The sequence below is a fragment of the Mustela nivalis genome (genome assembly GCF_964662115.1).
Source record: "Mustela nivalis genome assembly, chromosome: 13".
NCBI classification, from domain to species: domain Eukaryota; kingdom Metazoa; phylum Chordata; class Mammalia; order Carnivora; family Mustelidae; genus Mustela; species Mustela nivalis.
The window spans coordinates 46,664,504-46,683,363 of record NC_139032.1 but is presented as its reverse complement, the minus strand read 5'-3'; the positions used below and the strand labels follow the sequence as shown (position 1 = coordinate 46,683,363).

Here is an 18,860-nt window from a genome sequence, read left to right as displayed (position 1 = left end):
AGGCAGCCCTGAGAGGAAAATATATAGCGATACAAACCTTTCTCAAGAAACAAGAAAGGTCTCACATACACGACCTTACCCTACACATAAAGGACCTGGAGAAAGAACAACAAGAAAAGCCTAAACCCAGCAGGAGAAGAGAAATAATAAAGATCAGAGCAGAAATCAATGAAATAGAAACCAAAAAAACACAATAGAACAAATCAATGAAACTAGGAGCAGGTTCTTTGAAAGAATGAATAAGATTGATAAACCCCTGGGCCAGACTTATCAAAAAGAAAAGAGAAATGACCCAAATAAATAAAAGAATGAATGAAAAGAGGATAGATCAAAACCAACACCAAAGAAATACAAACAATTATAAGTACATATTATGAGCAACTATCTGCCAGCAAATTTGAAAATCTGGAAGAAATGGAAGCATTCCTAGAGACATATTAACAACCACAACTGAACCAGGAAAAAAGAGAAAACCTGAACAGACCCATAACCAGTAAAGAGATTGAAACAGTCATCAAAAACTCCAAACAAACAAGAGCCCAGGCCAGACGGCTTCCCAGGGGGATTCTAGAAACATTTAAAGAAGAATTAATACCTATTCCCCTGAAATTGTTCAAAAAAATAGAAATGGAGGGGAAAATTCCAAACTCATTTTATGAGGCCAGCATTACGTTGATCCCAAACCAGACAAAGATCCCATCAAAAAAGAGAATTACAGACCAATATCCTTGATGAACACAGATGCGAAAGTTCTCACCAATATACTAGCCAATAGGATCCAACAGTACATTAAACGGATGATTTACCATGACCAAATGGGATTTATTCCTGAGCTGCTGGGTTGGTTCAACATCCACAAATCAATCAATGTGATACAATACATTACTAAAAGAAAGAACAAGAACCATATGATACTCTCAATTGATGGTGAAAAAGCATTGGACGAAGTAAAGCACCCTTTCCTGTTCAAAACTCTTCAAAGTGTAGGGATAGAGGGTACATACCTCAATATCATCAAAGCCATCTATGAAAAACCCACTCCAAATATCATTCACAGTGGAGAAAAACTGCGAGTTTTTCCCCTAAGGTGAGGGAACACGGCAGGGATGTCCATTACCACCACTGATATTGAACATAGTAGTAGAAGTCCTAGCCTCAGCAATCAGGCAACAAAAAGAAATTAAAGGCATGCAAATAGCAAAGAAGAAGTCAAATTTTCATGCTTTGCAGATGATATGATACTATATGTGGAAAACCCCAGACACCAGTCCAAATCTGCTAGAATTTGTATAAGAATGCAGTAAAGCGTGAGGATATAAAATCAATGCACAGAATACAGTTGCATTTCTTTACACCAAAACAAGACAGAAGAAAGAGAACTTAAGGAATCAATTCCATTTACAACCGTACCCAAAACCATAAGATACCTAGGAAGAAACCTAACCAAAGCGACAAAGAATTCATACTCAGAAAACTATAAAGTATTCATGAAAGAAATTGAGGAAGACACAAAGAAATGGAAAAATGTTCCACGTTCATGGATTGGATGAACAAATATTGTGAAAATGTCTACGTTACTAAAGCAATCTACACATTTAATGCAATCCCTATCAAAAGCCCCTCCATTTTTTCAAAGAAATGAAACAAAAAAATCCTACAATTTATATGGAACCAGAAGAGACCTCGAATAGCCATAGGAATACTGAACAAGAAAGCCAAAATCGGTGGCATCACAATTCCAGACCTTAAACTCTATTACAAAGCTGTCATCATCAAGAAGGTATGGCACTGGCCCAAAAACAGACACACAGATCAGTGGAACAAAATAGAGAGCCCAGAAACAGACCCTAGACTTTATGGTCAACTGATCTTCGACAAAGCAGGAAAGAATGTCCAATGGAAAAAAGACAGCTTCTTCGACAAATTGTGTTGGGAAAATTGGACAGCCACATGCAGAGAAATGAAGCTGGACCATTTCCTTACACCACACATGAAAATAGACCAAAATGGATGAAGGACCTCAATGTGAGAGAGGAATCCATCAAAATCCTTGAGGAGAACACAGGCAGCAACCTCTTTGATCTTAGCCGCAGCAACTACTTCCTAGGAACATCACCAAAGGAAAGGGAAGCAAGGGCAATAAAATGAACTGTTGGGACTTCATTAAGATCAAAAGCTTCAGCACAGCAAAGGAAACAGCTAACAAATCCAAAAGACAACTGACAGAATGGGAAAAATATTTGCAAAAGACATATCAGATAAAGGGCTAGTATCCAAAATCTATAAAGATCTTAGCAAACCCAACACCCAAAGAACAGGTAATTGAATCATGAAATGGGCAAAGGACATGAACAGGCATTTCCACAAAGACGACATGCAGATGGCCAACTGAAACATGAAAAAGTGCTCCACATCACTCGGCGTCAGGGAAATACAAATCAAAACCACAATGACATACCAGCTCACACCAGTCAGAATGGCTAAAATTAACAAGTCAGGAAATGACAGATGCGGGGTAGGATGGGGAGAAAGGGGTACCTGCCTACACTGTTGGTGGGAATGCAAGCTGGTGCAACCACGCTGGAAAACAGCATGGAGATTGCTCAAAAAGTTGAAAATAGAGCTGCCGAACACCCCAGCAATTGGACTCTTGGGTATTTACCCTAAAGATAAAATATAGTGATCCGAAGGGGCACGTGCACCCGAATGTTTACAGTAGCAGTGTCCACAAGAGCCAAACTATGGAAAGAACCTAGATGTTATCAACAGATGAATGAATGAAGCAGATGTGGTGTATATATATAAAATAGAATACTATGCAGTCATCAAAAGAAATGAAATCTTGCCATTTGCAACGATGGGATGGAATTAGAGAGGTTATGCCCATTGAATGAATTCAATGAGAGAAAGACAATTATCATATAATCTCCCTGATTTGAGGAAGTTTAGAAGCAACGTGGGCAGTTTGGGAGTAGGAAAAGAATAAATGAAACAAGATGGGATAGGGAGGGAGACAAACCATTAAGAGACTCTTAATCTCAGAAAAGAAACTGAGGGTAGCCAGGGGAAAGGGGGTTAGGGAGACGGAGGTGAGGTTATGGACATTGGGGAGGGTATGTGCTACAGTGAGAGCTGTGAAGCGTGTAAATACAGACCTGTACCCCTGGGGCTAGAACACATTATGTTAATTAAAAAAATAAAAATTAAAAAATTAAATGAGTACTCATGAGACATTAGACTTTTCTGCTAATGAGATAGATGTTTGCAGCTGGCACTAGACTGACCCTTCCCCTTCCAAATGTTGCAGGCTGTTGTCCTGTCAGGGTCACCCATGGTGGGGACCCTAGCGTGGGCCACATCTGCCTAGAAGAATTCTGTGCTCCCAGTGTCCACTTGAACCTTCTCTGTCTCAGGAAGGACACAGAGATACAGTTGACTCAATGCTGCCCTACGGTCCTACTATTCCACCTCCTGAGGATAAGTGATTAATCCAGTGGACACTTTCCCATTTCTGTTCTTCTTCCAGGTTCCCACACTGCTGCTGACTTTCAACACTTTCAGGTTTCCAGACGTCAGTGTGGTTTTCTCAGCAAAGGAATGTCCTACTCCTGGTGTAACAAGAACTTGGGGAGTGCTACAACACAGGCACAGTTGAGCTCCGGGATTCTTTGCGCAGGAGCCCTGGAATTAGCATGTTTCTGTGTGGGACCGGATTTCTGGGGGCCTTGAGCTCCACAGCACAGGAATCAGCTGACAGGAGGTTGGAGGGAGGGCAAGTGCACACTCTGGCTTCTGTCACTGCCAGACCTTGGCTGCTTGTGGCCAATAGTGCAGGGTGAGTCTCCCAGCCTGTCCCTGGGCACCCAACCCTGAGCCCTGCCTCCTCTTCGTCCCCTGGCAGGCTGAATAGCAATGCCTGGGAATGGAAAGTTGGCGGGGCTTGGGGCGCCTGGCTGACTCAGTCCTTCAGGCATCTGCCTTGAGCTCACGTCATCATCTCATGGTCCTAGGATAGAGTCCTACATTAGGCTACCTGCTCAGTGGGGAGTGTGCTGCTCCATCTGACCTTCCCTGCTCTCATGCTCTGCCTCTCTGTCTCTCTCAAATAAAGAAATTAAATCTTTTTTAAAATGTTGGCAGGGGTACTCACTCCCTTTGCCCCTGCATTTGGCCTTAGCTGCTTAGTTCTCCAACACTTTCCAGTATTTAATAATCAAGAACATTGGGATTAAAACTGACTATGGCTATAGGGTTTATCAGGACAAGACTTAAGCTTTGTTATAGACAGAGTAAGGAAACGGGTTTATGACAGCATTAGAATCTCTGGATATCCACAAGTAGGCTTTATGTAGCTGGAAGGGACATTTTCAGAAGAGGTCCCCTTTTGGTCACCACCCTTGTCACATTTGGCCACCAAGAAGCAGTCTTCCAGGAGACAAGCTTCACTAGGCCACCCTTCAACCTGATCCTGCTTTCTGTTTCCTTTCAGCCCCAGCTGCTGTTCCATCATATTGGATGGAAATCTGAGCAAAGCATCTCTAGCAGGTGCTTCTGCAAAACCTAGAGATTTCAATGCATTTTTTGTTGTCTACTTGCTTTCTTCTGATGCTCCTTTGAAAAAGCTTTGAGCTAAGATGACAGCAGAATAGAAAGCCGTTGTGTGAACAGGCTGAGAGGTCAAAAGAATGAATGCCAAGGGGCTCTGGGGACTTCTGCCTTGTTGAGGAAGGAAACTGTTAGGACAGGGGAATGTGTTCTGGAATGAGGGTTGGGGGAGGGTAGAGGGCAGCGTGGGTGCCAGAAGGTTAAGGAAATAGCATGTTCTTCTGCACTTCCAACTAGATATTTATTCTCAACTTTCAGATGTTCATAGAAGCCACCGTCTCATCACTGATAAATAAAAATGTTTCTTGCCAATGGGGGATAAATGGATTAGCCTTTCCCAGAATTCACAACAGAATTCCAGATTGGGAGGCGGCCTCCTTTGTAAGTCAGGTACTGAAGTGTGGGACCACTGTTCCCACGAATTTTGGAGGAGGAGACAATATTCCCATACATGGCCGTCACAATTAAGGTAAGATGATTGCTACCATATTTATGCCGTTCCCTCAGAAGATGCACTGCTAGGTTCGTTTCAGTGCATGAGTTCAGTGAATATTCACGCTCTTCTGTCCTAATTGTTAAATCTATTTGTACTCCTGAATTACACACAGCTCACTATTGCTCTATGGATTTCCATGATTCATGTATTTTCAGCTTGCTCGACCTGTGATTTCTCACTGCTGTAATTTGAGGAGAGAGAATACCTGAACTAGCTTCCCACCATCATTTTTGAAGAAAGTCTGTTAGTCTTTATGTGCAAGAGAATCTCGTGATGTGGCTATCCACCAAACATTGTGGTATTCCGAACATGAGGAAATACTAGCAGTGAGCAACAGAGAAAAATTCTTACCACATCAAACTCTTTAGAAAAAGCAATGGGATATTATGTGACTTTAGTAAACAGGGTCACAAGGAGGGGTTAAGGAACCTAATTAATGATGCCAAATAATTCCAGGAAACATGATCTTATCCGTGGTAATAGATAATTTGATGAAGGATTGAATGAGTTATCCATTCCTGCCAAGTGAATTCTTAAAGCCGAGCAGCTCGCTGATGTGCAAGGAAGTAAGAACCAAGACACGATAAATCATGGTCAGAAATTCTGTCATGATGAAAAAGAAATACAACATTAAACATATTAACATGATTTGCAGAACATCGAATCCATGAAACCACTCAGGGAAAAAGAAATGACATAAAGGGCAAACTATGTGCAGAATAACAAACCCCACTATTCCCAGCTCCCATGCAATATTCTTCTCCAAGACAGACACACTGACTTCTCTTATTCATGCTCCCACCCGCTCCAGGGTCCTCTCTGCTTATGCATTCCACCAAACTGACTTTCAGGAAGGTCATCAAAGGCTTCTGTGTTTCTGAAATCGCAGGCAGTTTCAATCCACATCTTCCAGGAATCTGCTAATGGTCTTTGAAACACATTTACTTCCGTAAAAACACTCATCAGCATCCTCCCTTACCATGTGCTATATGGCCAAGAGTCCACCGTCTCCTTTGTGGCTCTTCTCTCCCCTCCCTTCATTGGTTGAAGAGCCTCAGAATCAAGTGTATGTCTGTTTCTCACATGACACGGTTTCCCTGCGTGACCACCTCTGTTTCTGTCTTTGCCTGCTAGATGTGGACCTCAGCCGTGACGTTTCTTGTCAACTGCCAGCTCACCTGCCCCCGACACCGACATATGTGTCTCCATGTCTGCCAGTGACCTGTCGAGGCGTCCACAGATTTTCTGTGTGCACTTCCTGTGTGCTTCTACCTCTCTGCTCAGGCAGCAGGTGAGAGAAGTTACTTCCTATCCTTCATCGTCAAAACATTAAATTGGAGGTTTTTAGGTCCCATACCTACAGCAACCATATTTATATGTCCCTAGAACCAAAGATGTTGACATCAGGATCTGTATTTTTCATGTCCAATAGCCTAAGGTCAACATGCAAGTTGTCTTAGAGAAAGTGAGTTATTTCCAGTGTTAATGCAGTGTGATGGTAAATGCATTTTGCTGTCCAATTTCCAACGGAGTTACACAATCAGACCTGATGTGCCTCCTTGAAAACACTTTTGTCCTTAAAGTTCCATAAAGAAAACAAATGATAAACTGATTACATATTATAAATATATTTTATTATATTCTACTATGTAAAGGTGTACATCATATTATATGAAAAAACTGAATCTTATGGATATTTACATAAATAAATATTTAAATACATAAATAGGCATAGGCAAGGTCATCTGTAAGCAACTACTGCTTGTAGAGTTGTCATGTCTTGAACACACTTGACAAATTGACTTTGTTCATGTCTTCGCAACCACAGAAATGAGAGTCTCTGAGATGGAGGACTCCAGAATATGTGATGTTATTAGTCAGAGGGAATCATTTCCATGTTGAAATGAGTCTCACTTTTGCTCCTTAGTCTCTTTCGCAAGGCTGTTGATGCATACAAGGGTTTCATGATCTCTGCTCGGACCATCTCCCAGGCACAAGGGCTGTATTGCTTCTCTTGCACATAGAGGGAGATTCTCTGGAAGTAGTTCCTCAGGATGGAGTCCCCATTCACCAGGGGCAGCTCTCCCACCCCTGCCTCCTGCAGGGGACAGGGTTCCAGGTGGCCCAGCTGCTCAGAAAGTCCCGAGCACAATTCCTCCAGGAGGATCATGTTCCAGGAAGCAGGTGAGGCCTCTGTGCAGAAGAGGTGGAAGGTCTTCTGGTTCGTCACATGGAGACAGAGAGGGCTTGAGCCTTCTGCAGCGCCTAGCCATCAAACACCTCCTGCGGGAAGCCAAAGTCATTTGTGTAGTTGTCACAGGAGCTAGCAGATAGTCTCCTCATTTGTCGCAGAAGCATCAAGGCCCTCCAGTGCAGCAGTCTGTGGTCCTGAGGCAGGTCACATCCCAGAGGGCCGAGGGAGTGGCAGCTGAGTACCACCAGGGCCACCAAGAAGGAACAGGGAAGAGCCATTGGGGATCCTGCAGGTGCTGTTGGCCTGGTTGGGGTGGGCACATCTGGGACCCGTGGCTCTAGCTTCTCTGAACATGTTCTTTTGTGCATGTGACTTAAGTAGGCGTTTTCAATTTCTGAATGTTTCCCTTCCTTTCTACTTCTCTTTTTGCTTTCCTTTCTACACTTTCTTTTAGTTTAGAGCATGGGTTTCTCAACTGTTTCTTTTTCCTATTACCACCTCCTGTCACAGTCTTTCTAATTGAACCTTCCAACAAAACGTGGTAACACAGATCTATAGTCTATATTGTTATGTATTTATAGCTCTGCTTTATAGATTAAAGAGACAGAGTTTATTTTACTCTGTTTAATTCAGAATTAAGATGGACAAAAAATTTCAACTGAAAGCTATATTTTTAAGCTCATTACTCTTTCCTGGATATCTGAATATGATGAATGACTTCTACATTTTTCTTACTTAAATGGAAATATTAAAGTACAATGCAAATTAAGTATTTCTAGAAAGACAATACTATCGGTGTCCCTAGATACACGAGAATCATTCCAAATTGCTAACAGCCAATGAATTTTTCAAACATTTATTGGATATTTGTTTTTACTGTAGTGTATTTTAGTATGGCCTCAATGAGAAAATGATTTTTAACTTCACTTGATGCTAGATACTCAACAAGTTATTCTAAAAATATTTTCTCTTTTTAGTACCAGATAGAATTCCTGATTTGATGAGTGCATTTTGAAGAATTAAATGATTATGTAGAATCTATTTGTATTTGATTTCCAAAGCCCGCATCAAAACAAGGCTCAAACACCAGAAACATCCACAAGACAGCCCATGGCATGTTGAAGCCTTGTTTCCAGACCTAGAACTACTTGCTACATTGTTGGAAGCAATTGGAACAAGTGTGGGGGGGGGGGGGATGCTGAAATGTGGGAGTGACCTTGAAGCTCCAGAGCAGGAAGTATGGGGAAAATCTCTGGACCTTCGGCTCACTTTTACTAGGAACCGCTCTGCAGTTTTTGAAAAAAAAAATAAAAAATAAAAATAAAAGGTATTTTTGTTGAAGTTCATGGCTTTAACACTAGCAGAGTCCTTAATTCCAGGAAAGTTTTTAGTTGTTTGTTTGTGTTTCTTTGCTTCCTCTGGAAGAAAATCTCCCACCGGGGGACAGACTTCTGCATACAACACAAACCCATGTGCACACCTGGTCACTGTCTAGCCCACCTTGCCCCCTCGCTGGCAGCCTCCCCTGTAAAGACTGTGATGGGCCACAGAACAGCAGCCTCCTGCTCCTATCTCCTCTCTGCTCCTGCCACTGTGACATCACTGCAGTGGGGACATTCCCTCAGGTCAGCAATAGTCACCAGGAGAAAAAAAACAACAAGACTTCTGCTAGGAGAGTTTCGAAAAAACCTGGAAGTTTCAAACAACTTGTGTTCTTCTTTGTGGGTTTGTAAGGAAGTAAAAGGGCCAGACAGAAACCACAAAGGAAAAGGAAGCAGCTGTGTGAATGGGCAGGAGAGGCTCCTGAGGAGGGAGGGGGGAGGGGAGCTCACAGGAGGTTTCTCCACTGGGGAGAAACCACTCTCCACTGTGGTTGGAGAGTGAAAGGATGGGATCTCGGAGGGCGTGGAGGAAGGGGACATGTGCTGTACTAGAACATATGGAGTATGCGGACATAGGTACAGTGTATATGTATACGTATTACATTACTGTGTAACTAATTTCATTCAATGGATAGGACACCCGGTCCCAATGGGTATTTTATTTTTTTCCACAACAGTATTTTGGAGGATCCACCCTTTGTAGTCAGATACAGGGGAAAGCCTACGAGAAGATCAATATTAGGGAAAACATAAATTAGTAGTCCCCATCTATTACACTCTCACTCAGTGGAACATATTAGATGCTTTGAAATGTGCCACTTCATTATCACAACAGCTCTAGGAATATTTCCACCTCACTTTACATCCGGGGAAACTGAGCTATAGAGTGTTCAAGTGAGGTTTTCATAATCAAACAACGAGGTGGAAGCAGAATCCAGATGCAGGGCACAGTCCTGCCTGAGGTTCTTCTTGGAAAACTCTGAAACTTCCCTTCTTCCATACTTCCTGGAGATCATTCTTCCCTGGTTGCGTCCCACCTGCTCTGGCTGCTCCATCGCTGTGCCCGTGACAGGCCCCCTTCTCCTTCTCAACCTTAAATGTTCCAGATTCTCTGAAGCTTTAGGGCATCTTCTCATTTCACTCATGTGAGACAGAAGGACTTTCAGTACAGTGCCTCGATTTCCAAATACGAAAAGGAAATTGTGATATAATGTCTCCAGGACCTGCATTGTTGGAGAGTCAAGACTCATCCTTGCATCTCCAGTGGGAAGTCCGCTGTCACCTCTTCCTGACTTTCTCCTTCAGGCTCCTGGTCACAGATCCCCCTGGCCTCTAGCACTGTGAAGAGGTAGCCTCAGATACTCTAGAATGATTGCTTTCCCTCTCCCTCTGCTGGCTAAGCCAGCAGATTTCCCTCTGCTCTTCACAGGGGCTGCCAAGTGGTGATTCGAAAGGTACAACTCACAAACCAGTGGGCTGTACCAACTAGGGAGGACTGGACATTGTAACTGCCCAGTGGAAACACACAGAGCCTCGAGCCATGCTTCTGTAACAGCTCAAGTTCCTATCACTGCCTGCTCCTGGAGAGTGTGATTGTCTGCGTGCTCCTTTTTCTCCTGGTACCAGCGCTGAGACTAGCCCTGGGACCTCAGCTGTGAGTGGATCTAAGAAGAGTTGTTGTTTTCCATCTTCTTGCATTTGGGGGTTGTTCGTTTTGTTCTTGTTGCTGCAGCTATGAGGTCAGGAAAACTGTTCCAAATTGTTCAGTGTTGATCCAAAAACCAGAGGATCCTGCAATACGTGAACACATGAACAACTTCAGGCTAACTCTGTCCTGTGATGGAGACCCTTAGGGACAGTCCTGTCACAGACACATTTTACCCACAATGCTGAGTAACTTTACTCAACACATTGTATGGCTGAAGCAGAAACAGGAGTCATTAGAAAGATGGAACTCATGGCTATGTAACTTAGTGTTGTAGGTCAAGAATATCATTTGCAGGTCCCTTTCTTGCTTTCTTCCTTTTTATCATTTCCCTGTTCTTATGTCTTCATTTGAATATGAAGAGATGGGTCGCTGGATTTTGACTCAGACTCCTTCCCAGGTAGTCACTGTGTTTCTTCTGTCTCTGATGGAGATGGATTCTCTGGAAGCATGACTTCAAGGCTAGGGCAGGGCCCTCAAACCCAGGGGCGGCTCCCCCACTCCCATCGCAGGTACCACACAGGTTCCCAGGGTTCTGGTTGCCCCAGCAGGGACGGGTTCAGGCAGCAAACGGCGGGGCCCAGTGTGGAAGACGGTCAAGGTCAGCTGAAGCATCTCAAGGAGGACAGACTTGGTGTGGACCTCTTGGAAGTGGCAGCCATGCACCTTGTCCCAGTGGAGGTGTCACTGGTTCAGGAGAAGGAACTGATGTTCCTCCTCTGTTCAGAAGCAGCAGGTAGACCTGTGAAGCTGCCCAGGGCCAGGAGGCAGCTCACAGCCCAGAGCTGAGATGCTGCCACGGGGATCCAGGAGGAGCCCAGCAGAGGGGATGGGCGCTGCACCTGAGGGCTTCTGGTGGCCTGGCGGACCAGTGGGGGGTGCCCTGGCCCCTCATTCATCTTCAGTTCTTTCTATTCATGAGTCTTCAATAGAACAGGGTAATTTTCATTTGCAGAATGTTCCCGTACACTTTTCATGCCTTTTCATTTTTGTTTGCTTTTCTTTTTGTATGCTTTACATGAGTTAGAAGACATTTGAAGACATCGCCCATTTCAATTATTAGTTCATTTTTTCATGGAAGTTTAATAAGCCCAAGGAAGGTAAATCTCCCAGATGTATATTCTATCAAAAGTCACTAGCTTCTGTTCTGTTCCTCGCCTTTCCTCTGCCGCCAGTATGGTTTCTGGTGAGTAATTCCGTCAAAACAGGTGGTCCCCGTGGTCACAATCCTTCTACTTCCCAGCTTCATGGACACTTTCCAGGCTCCCTTTGCTATGATGCAATTCCTTGAAGCATTTCTCCACTTTGTGATAGACTCTTAACCAATATTCGCTCTTACGCCTCTGCCTTAGGGCCATTCCACCTTTGTTTGCAGTGTGGCTCTTTTCTCCCTTAACCAGGGGAGGCTTGAGGCACCATTTCTCATTCTATGCTCTCTTCCCAGGCAACCGCTTCCTTCCCTGGGCTTTATATGAATGGAATGACTTCTAAATGGCAGGATCAAGGATCCACTTGTTTGTTTTGTTTTGTTTTCTTTTGTTTTGTGTTTTTTAAAGATATTATTGATTTATATGACACACAGAGAGACAGGGAGCACAAGCAGGGGGAGTGTGAGAGGGAGAAGCAGACTCCCAGCTGAACAGGGAGCTCGACACAGGGCTTGATCCCACGCCCCAGCATCATGACTGAAACCTAAGGCAGTCACTTAACCAACTCAACCATGGGTGCCCCTGAACAGTCCAATTGTAAAGAATATTTGTACTTGGGGTTCTACCAGTGTGATGTAGAACATATCCGGTGCTTTTCATTTTTTTCCTCACAGGTCTGCTTCCTTCTCTACTTACAGAATTCATATTATCCCTTTTTCTCACTCTTCCCTTTAACATAACTGATATTACTTCACAACAGTTGTTGTCCCAAGGTTAGTTTTTGTACAAAATCCAAGATACAGACACAGCATTGGACTTGTGAAGTCTGCCTTTCCCGTGACGACAGCATGCAAAGTGACTTCCAGGAAGTCGATGCGATTACTTCTAATGTGAAAACGAAATAATGATTGAGAGAGTGGTACAATCTGTTCTTTCATCAGGGTGTAATCAGACTTGTTTCCTGCTTCAATAAGAAACAAACACAAGAAGCATTCTATAGAAACATTTAATGAACAGAAAATAAAGAATTTAATATACGTAAAACATATAGAATTCTCTTAATCACAAAGGGTAGGTACAACTAATATAATACAATAAAAAAATAACAAATCTTATAAATAGTGAAATAAATAAATAGCTAAATAGGCAGATCAGCATGGTCATCTGAAGGTGACAGGTGTATAGTAACATTGACTTCAAGTTGCTTAATACTCCTGAATACATGTGACAAATTGATTCAGTTCATGTCATGATGACAGCAGAAATGAGAGTCTTTGACACTACAGGACACATAGGAGTGTGATAGTATTCTTTAGAGAGAATCATTTCCATCTTGAAAGGGATGTCACTTTCTGCTCCGCAATCTCTTATGCAAGGCTGTTGATGCATACAAGGGTTTCATGATCTCTGCTCGGACAATCTCCCAGGCACAAGGGCTGTATTGCTTCTCTTGCAGATAGAGGGAGATTCTCTGGAAGTATCTCCTCAGGATGGAGTCCCCATTCACCAGGGGCAGCTCTCCCACCCCCGCCTCCTGCAGGGGACAGGCTTCCAGGTGGCCCAGCTGCTCAGAAAGTCCCGAGCACAATTCCTCCAGGAGGGTCGTGTTCCAGGAAGCAGGTGAGGCCTCTGTGCAGAAGAGGTGGAAGGTCTTCTGGTTCATCACATGGACGACTGACAGGGCTTGAGCCTTCTGTAGCTTCTTGCCGTCAAACACCTCCTGGGGAAAGCCGAAGTCGTTTGTGTAGTTGTCACAGGAGCTAGCAGACAGTCTCCTCATTTGTCGCAGGAGCATCAGGGCCCTCCAGTTCAGCAGGCTGTGGTCTTGAGGCAGGTCACATCCCAGAGGGCCGAGGGAGTGGCAGCTGAGCACCACCAGGGCCACCAAGAAGGAGCAGAGCAGGGCCATTGGGGATCCTGCAGGTGCTGTTGTCCTGGCTAGAGTGGGTACGTCTGGGACCTGCGGCTCTAACTTCTCTGAACATCTTCTCTTGTGTGTGAGGCTTAAGTAGGCGATATAGAAGTTTTCAATTTCTGAACGTTTCCATTACTTTCTACTTCTCTTTTTGCTTTCCTTTCTACATTTTCAACTTGGGTTTGGAGCATGGGTTTTCAAACTATGTATTATTTTCTTTAATTATTATCTTTGCCTCCAGAATCTTTTTGGATGTTTTTTAATGGAAATTTCCAAGAAAACTTAATAGCAGGGAGACACAGTATATATCATTATTTAATGTATTTTTGTCTGTGCTTCAAGATTAAAAAAAAAAGTATAACGTTTATCGAAATTGGGGTCCGGAATGACTAAAAATGTTAAGCTAATAGTTACATTTTAAAGCTATTGATGCTTATGTATATAAGTAAACTTGATGACTGACTTATAATTTCTTTACATGTATACAGTGAAGTATATGGAGTACATATACAAATTAACAATTTCTAAAAGGACATAATGTAGTTGGTGTACCTGAACATTTACAATCAATCCAGATTGCTAAATGCAATTGAAAACTGGAATTATTTACTTAACATGTCTTTTTTAGTGCACTAAATTTGAATGTTGCCTCAAATGACAAAATCATTTTTTAAGATTTTTATTTATTTAGTTGACAGAGAGAAAGATACAGAGAGAGTACAAGTAGACAGAGCACGGGCAGACAGTGAGGGATAAGCAGGCTCCCAACGACCAGGGAGACTGATGCGAGGCTCCAACCCAGCACCCTGGGATCATGACCTGAGCTGAAAGCGGCCGCCCAACTGACTGAGCCCCCCAGGCACCAAGACAAATTCATCTTTAACATCACCTGCTACTACGTACTCTGGAAGGTATTGTCAAAATGTTTTTTCTGTTTAACACTAGATAACTACTGAGGTGTTGAATGAGTTTTGTAGAGCTAAATCATAAAATTTAATGTATTTGTGTTTTCATTTCTAAAGCCGGCATCACAACAGGCCTCAGACATCAGCAATGGCCACAAGACACCACTGGCAGCTCACCAGTAAGAAAGATCACCTGTCCAGGTAAGACTCTGAGACCCAGGAAATGATGGAGAGAAACTCCTCCAATCCTAAAGGATTCCTGTTATTTCTAGATTTGTCACACTGACCTTACAGACAGTTTGTGTCCTCCAAGAATTCTGTGCCATTGCTTCTTATGTAATATCAAAAAAAAAAAAAAAACACAATGCAATGAATGACAATAAATACCAAGGTTTTGTTAGAGCGCTCCAAGGCATTACAAGTGCCCCCAGCAGGAAGCCTGGTTCTTTTCTAGGAAGAGGAGGTGTCAAGGTTCTAAATCCAGATGACTGGATTTTCCCAGCAGTACCTCACTGACAAGGTAGTTATCACCTCTACTAACGTCATTCCTCTGCAGTGACTGAGTGTCCTCCATCCAGGCTCTCGTGGGCTTACCCCTGAGGACAGGCTCACCATGTCTGGAGGATTCTAGATTCTGCTACTGTGCAGGGGCTGGTTTCCTTGTTAGCAAAGCACTTACTGCCCCTAGATCCTTGCCCTTGCCCCTGGAGTCTTTATATTGGGGACCCTCTCAGTGCTGACCTCCTTCTCTCCTGACCAGAAGATGGTGTCAACTTCTCAGATGCTGAGGGCAAATGTTTGCTTTCTCCAAGCAGAGGAAAGAATGATTATCATCCTTGCACCTTGAATAACGGTATACATTTATTGTGCCATCACAGCTCCTAATTTTCCCATTTTTTATTTTTTAAAGTAAGCTACACACACAGGGTGGACCCTGACATGGGGCTTGAACTCACAGTCTGACATCAAGACCTGAAGTTAGAGTAAGAATCATATCCTCAGCCAATTGAGCCACCCAGGATCCCCCATGGTTCAAATTTTCCTGAAACTAGAGAACACTTGTTAGGTTCAAATTTCTCAGTTAAGCATAGGGGAATTCACTGGGTGTCTAACCAGAAACTTCCATCAAAGAAAGTAATGACTTTCACTAGCTCATTCAGACTCTGTGTTTCCAGTAGGCAGCTTCATCTGGCCATCTGTCTGGTGCTCAGAATGCAGGGGGTGAGGCCCAGGCTATGGTGTCAGGGACATACTTCCTTGTTGCCTTTCCTTATTCATGGTGTTGCATCTTCAACTTAAGTAACAACAACAAAGAGAATGTGAATAACTTAATATTTCCACATGCTTTACTGGACATACTCTGACTTGCTGGTCCTGATCATGTTCTACGTCATCGTGAGGATCACACAGAGGGAAGGAAGAAGAGGGCCAAGGGGCTGCCCCGGTTTTCTCTTTCATTTTTAAGACTTCACTTTTTCTGTTTCTCATGTCAACTTTCCTCAAAAGCAAAACATGATAGCTGTGTGTGGGGGAGGGGGAAGACAGTTGTTCTGTCTGAATGTGTCAAATGTGAAAGACTGGCCTGCCCGTGAGAAAATGGCAGAGTGTACATCAGCAAATTTGATACAGCAACATTGGGATGAGCAGCTCCAGCAGACGGGGAGAATGAAGGCTGTACTGAGTTATTGCAAGTCAGGAAAGTGTCTGCCTTGGCCAGAGGATCCCACAAGACCAACTCTTGCTTCCCCATGAGGCCCTCAACTCTACAAGAGGAGCCACCTCATTTTCCTTTTGTTCAATCCACAGGTACTTGGCTCTGAGGAGAGGTGAGAAGAGTCACACCAACCAGCTCACAAGAGATTGGCAACCGGGACTCAGCTGATCACCATCTTTGGAAGGAGACAGGATCCTCGCCCTGCCTGAGAGCTCTACCTACCTGTTAAGTCCACTCAGGCCTGGAAAAGGTTTCCTGAGAAATCCAATATGAAGATGAGGGGAACTGAAAGAACCTACATGATTCTGCTCTGCACCTGGATTAGAATAATGATGAGGATCTTTCAAATGACACACTAAAGCTAACTGCAGTCTAACCCTTCTGAGATCCTTGAAACCATTACCTCTGTCTTCTCATTAACCTCATTTGGATCCCGCTTATTTCTGCAGCTATTTGGAGAGAAAAAGAAACCTGGATTTAGAATGTTTCAGATCAAACCAATATCCAAGGTGGAACACAAAGGAGTTGTGAGATAATGGCTGGTCTGGAAGCAGCTGTTAAAACATGTGAGGAATAGAAATGGACAGAGGACTCAAGAACCAGGAGAGTCCATGGCATGAAGTCAGTCAGGTGGAGAGGGTGAAGGATCAAGGACTCTAGATTGCACTAGTTGCCAAAGGCTTGTTGACTGTGGTTGTGTGTGGCAACAGAGGGTGTGGGAGGATGCATGAGTGACTTGAAGTTCCTAAGACAAGTTGTCAGGATCCCTTTTAAACACTCATGATAGTGGGGAGGAGTCAAGATGGCAGAGAAGTAACAGGCTGAGATGACATCAGGTAGCAGGAAATCAGCTAGATAGTTTATCCAACCATTCCAAACAGCTACACTCTAACAGAAGATCGAAGAAGAACAGCAATTCTAGAAACAGAAAATCAACCACTTTCTGAAAGGTGGGACCTGTGGAGAAGTGAATTTAAAGTGATGGAAAAATAGATTGCAGGGGCATGATCTGGCTCCCGGCAAGCAGTGGATCAATGGAGCACAAAATCAGAACTTTTAAAAGTCTGTTCCACTGAGGGACATCACTCCAGATGGTAAGCCAGGGTGAAGCCCAGGCGGGGATAGCGTGGTCCCACATCCTTCGGTGTTCAAGAAGGGTCAGGCTTGTTTGAGCATCACAGAGCTCCCAGGTATTAGAGCCAGGAAGCCGGTTACAGAGACTGAGCTGAGAAATAAGCTCTGAACTCGGAGTTACCTTAAGCTGTGATCCGTGGCATAGGCAGACCCCTTCTCTGTGAGCACAGACCCCACAAGGTCCTGGGAGAACCCCAGAAGAGCGCAGGGATCTCCTGGGTTTGGAGACTTCAGGCGGGGCTGTGTGCCAGGGTGGCTTGGTCACAGGCTGGGGGAGCTCAACGCGGGGCTATAGGCCAGGGAGATGCAAATGATTGAGCACTTTTCTCCAAGGGTGCACTGAGGAGTAGTGCTCCGAACTCTCAGCTCCGCTGGGCCAGAGATTCGGAGGCCACCATTTTCATGCCATCCTCCAGAACTCTATGAAAAGTGTTCAGGGATCAAAAGCTCCACAGGGGAACCCCAACGGATTACTTAGCCCGGCCCCTGGTAAGGGTGGTGCAATTCCACCTTGGGCAAACACACTTGAGAATCACTACAACGGGCCCCTCCCCTAGAAGATCAGCAAGAAATTCAGCCAAGACTGAGTTTACTACCAAGAAGAACAGCGGAATTCCAGAGGAGGAACAAGCAAAGCATGGAATTCATGGCTTTCTCCCCATGATTCTTAGTCTTGTAAAGTTAATTAATTCTTTTGAATTTTATTTTTTTCTTAAGCTAAATCTTTTTTAACCTTTACCCTTTCCTCTTTTAACTTTTAAATCAGTTTATCTCAACAATACCTTACATTAAAAAAAAAACTTTTTTGAACTTTCATTATTATAGTCATATTTTATCCTTCATTGTATCTACCTTTATTGTTTGTCTACACATACGGATTTTTCTTTTAAAAAATTTTGGGTTACAACTTCTTCTAATAGCTCAAAATATACCCTAAATCTAGCACAGGTCTTTGCTCTACTCTCCAGCCTGAGCAAAGTCTCTTCACTTATATTATCAAGTCCTTTTTTACAAATTCTTTTTTAAAAGTTTTATCTTTATAGTCATATTCCATACCTACATCGTGTTACTCTTAGTGTGTGTGTGTGTGTGTGTGTGTGTGTGTGTGTGTGTGTATTTTATTAATTCTTTAAAATTTTGGGAGCTAGTGTATTTTAAGAGACTAAAATACTTCCAACATTAAGTGGATGACTCTGTTCTAGTCACCAATCTAATATATATACACATATTTTTCTTTATTTAATTTTTTAAATCTGAACTCTTTGTACCCCATTTCTTCCCCCCATGATTTGGGTTTCTTCTGATTTAGTTAGAGCACATTTTCCTGGGGTCCTTGTCACCCTTTTAGTATTTTATTCACTCCTTCATATATTCTTATCTGGATAAAAGGATAAAGTGGGAAAATGCACTGCAAAAAACAAACAAACAAACAAACAAACAAGAGGCAGTACTGAAGGCTAGGGACCTAATCAATATGGACTTTCATAATGTGTCAGATCTAGAGTTCAGAATGATGATTGTCAAGGTGCCAGCTGGCCTCAAAAAAGACATGGAAGATATTAGAGAAACCCCGTCTGCAGAAATAAAGGCCCTTTCTGAGAAATAAAAGAACTTAAATCTAACCAATTTGAAATTAAAAAAAAAGCTATTAATGAGGTACAA

The 18,860-nt window shown here is 43.2% G+C and overlaps 1 protein-coding gene and 1 long non-coding RNA gene across 2 annotated transcripts in view; one reads left to right on the top strand and one right to left on the bottom strand.

The window, feature by feature from the left end:
- The window catches only part of LOC309846494, a 69,263-nt gene extending 52,124 nt beyond the window's left edge, over window positions 1-17,139 (top strand). Inside the window, exons 2-3 of the long non-coding RNA XR_014301958.1 lie at window positions 6,236-6,392; window positions 16,157-17,139. This is a non-coding gene — a long non-coding RNA (uncharacterized lncRNA). The remainder of the gene's footprint in view (window positions 1-6,235; window positions 6,393-16,156) is intronic.
- On the bottom strand, window positions 12,523-13,503 carry LOC309846480 (interferon alpha-1/2-like). The gene has a single exon (XM_082695391.1). It carries the CDS (start codon window positions 13,437-13,439, stop codon window positions 12,876-12,878), a length of 564 nt encoding a protein of 187 aa, XP_082551517.1. The 5' UTR covers window positions 13,440-13,503; the 3' UTR covers window positions 12,523-12,875.
- Window positions 17,140-18,860: the final 1,721 nt, after the last annotated feature.

What these genes read in the sequence shown, in the direction of transcription:
- LOC309846480 (XM_082695391.1), bottom strand. Translation starts at nt 13,439, where the DNA reads ATGGCCCTGCTCTGCTCCTTCTTGGTGGCCCTGGTGGTGCTCAGCTGC.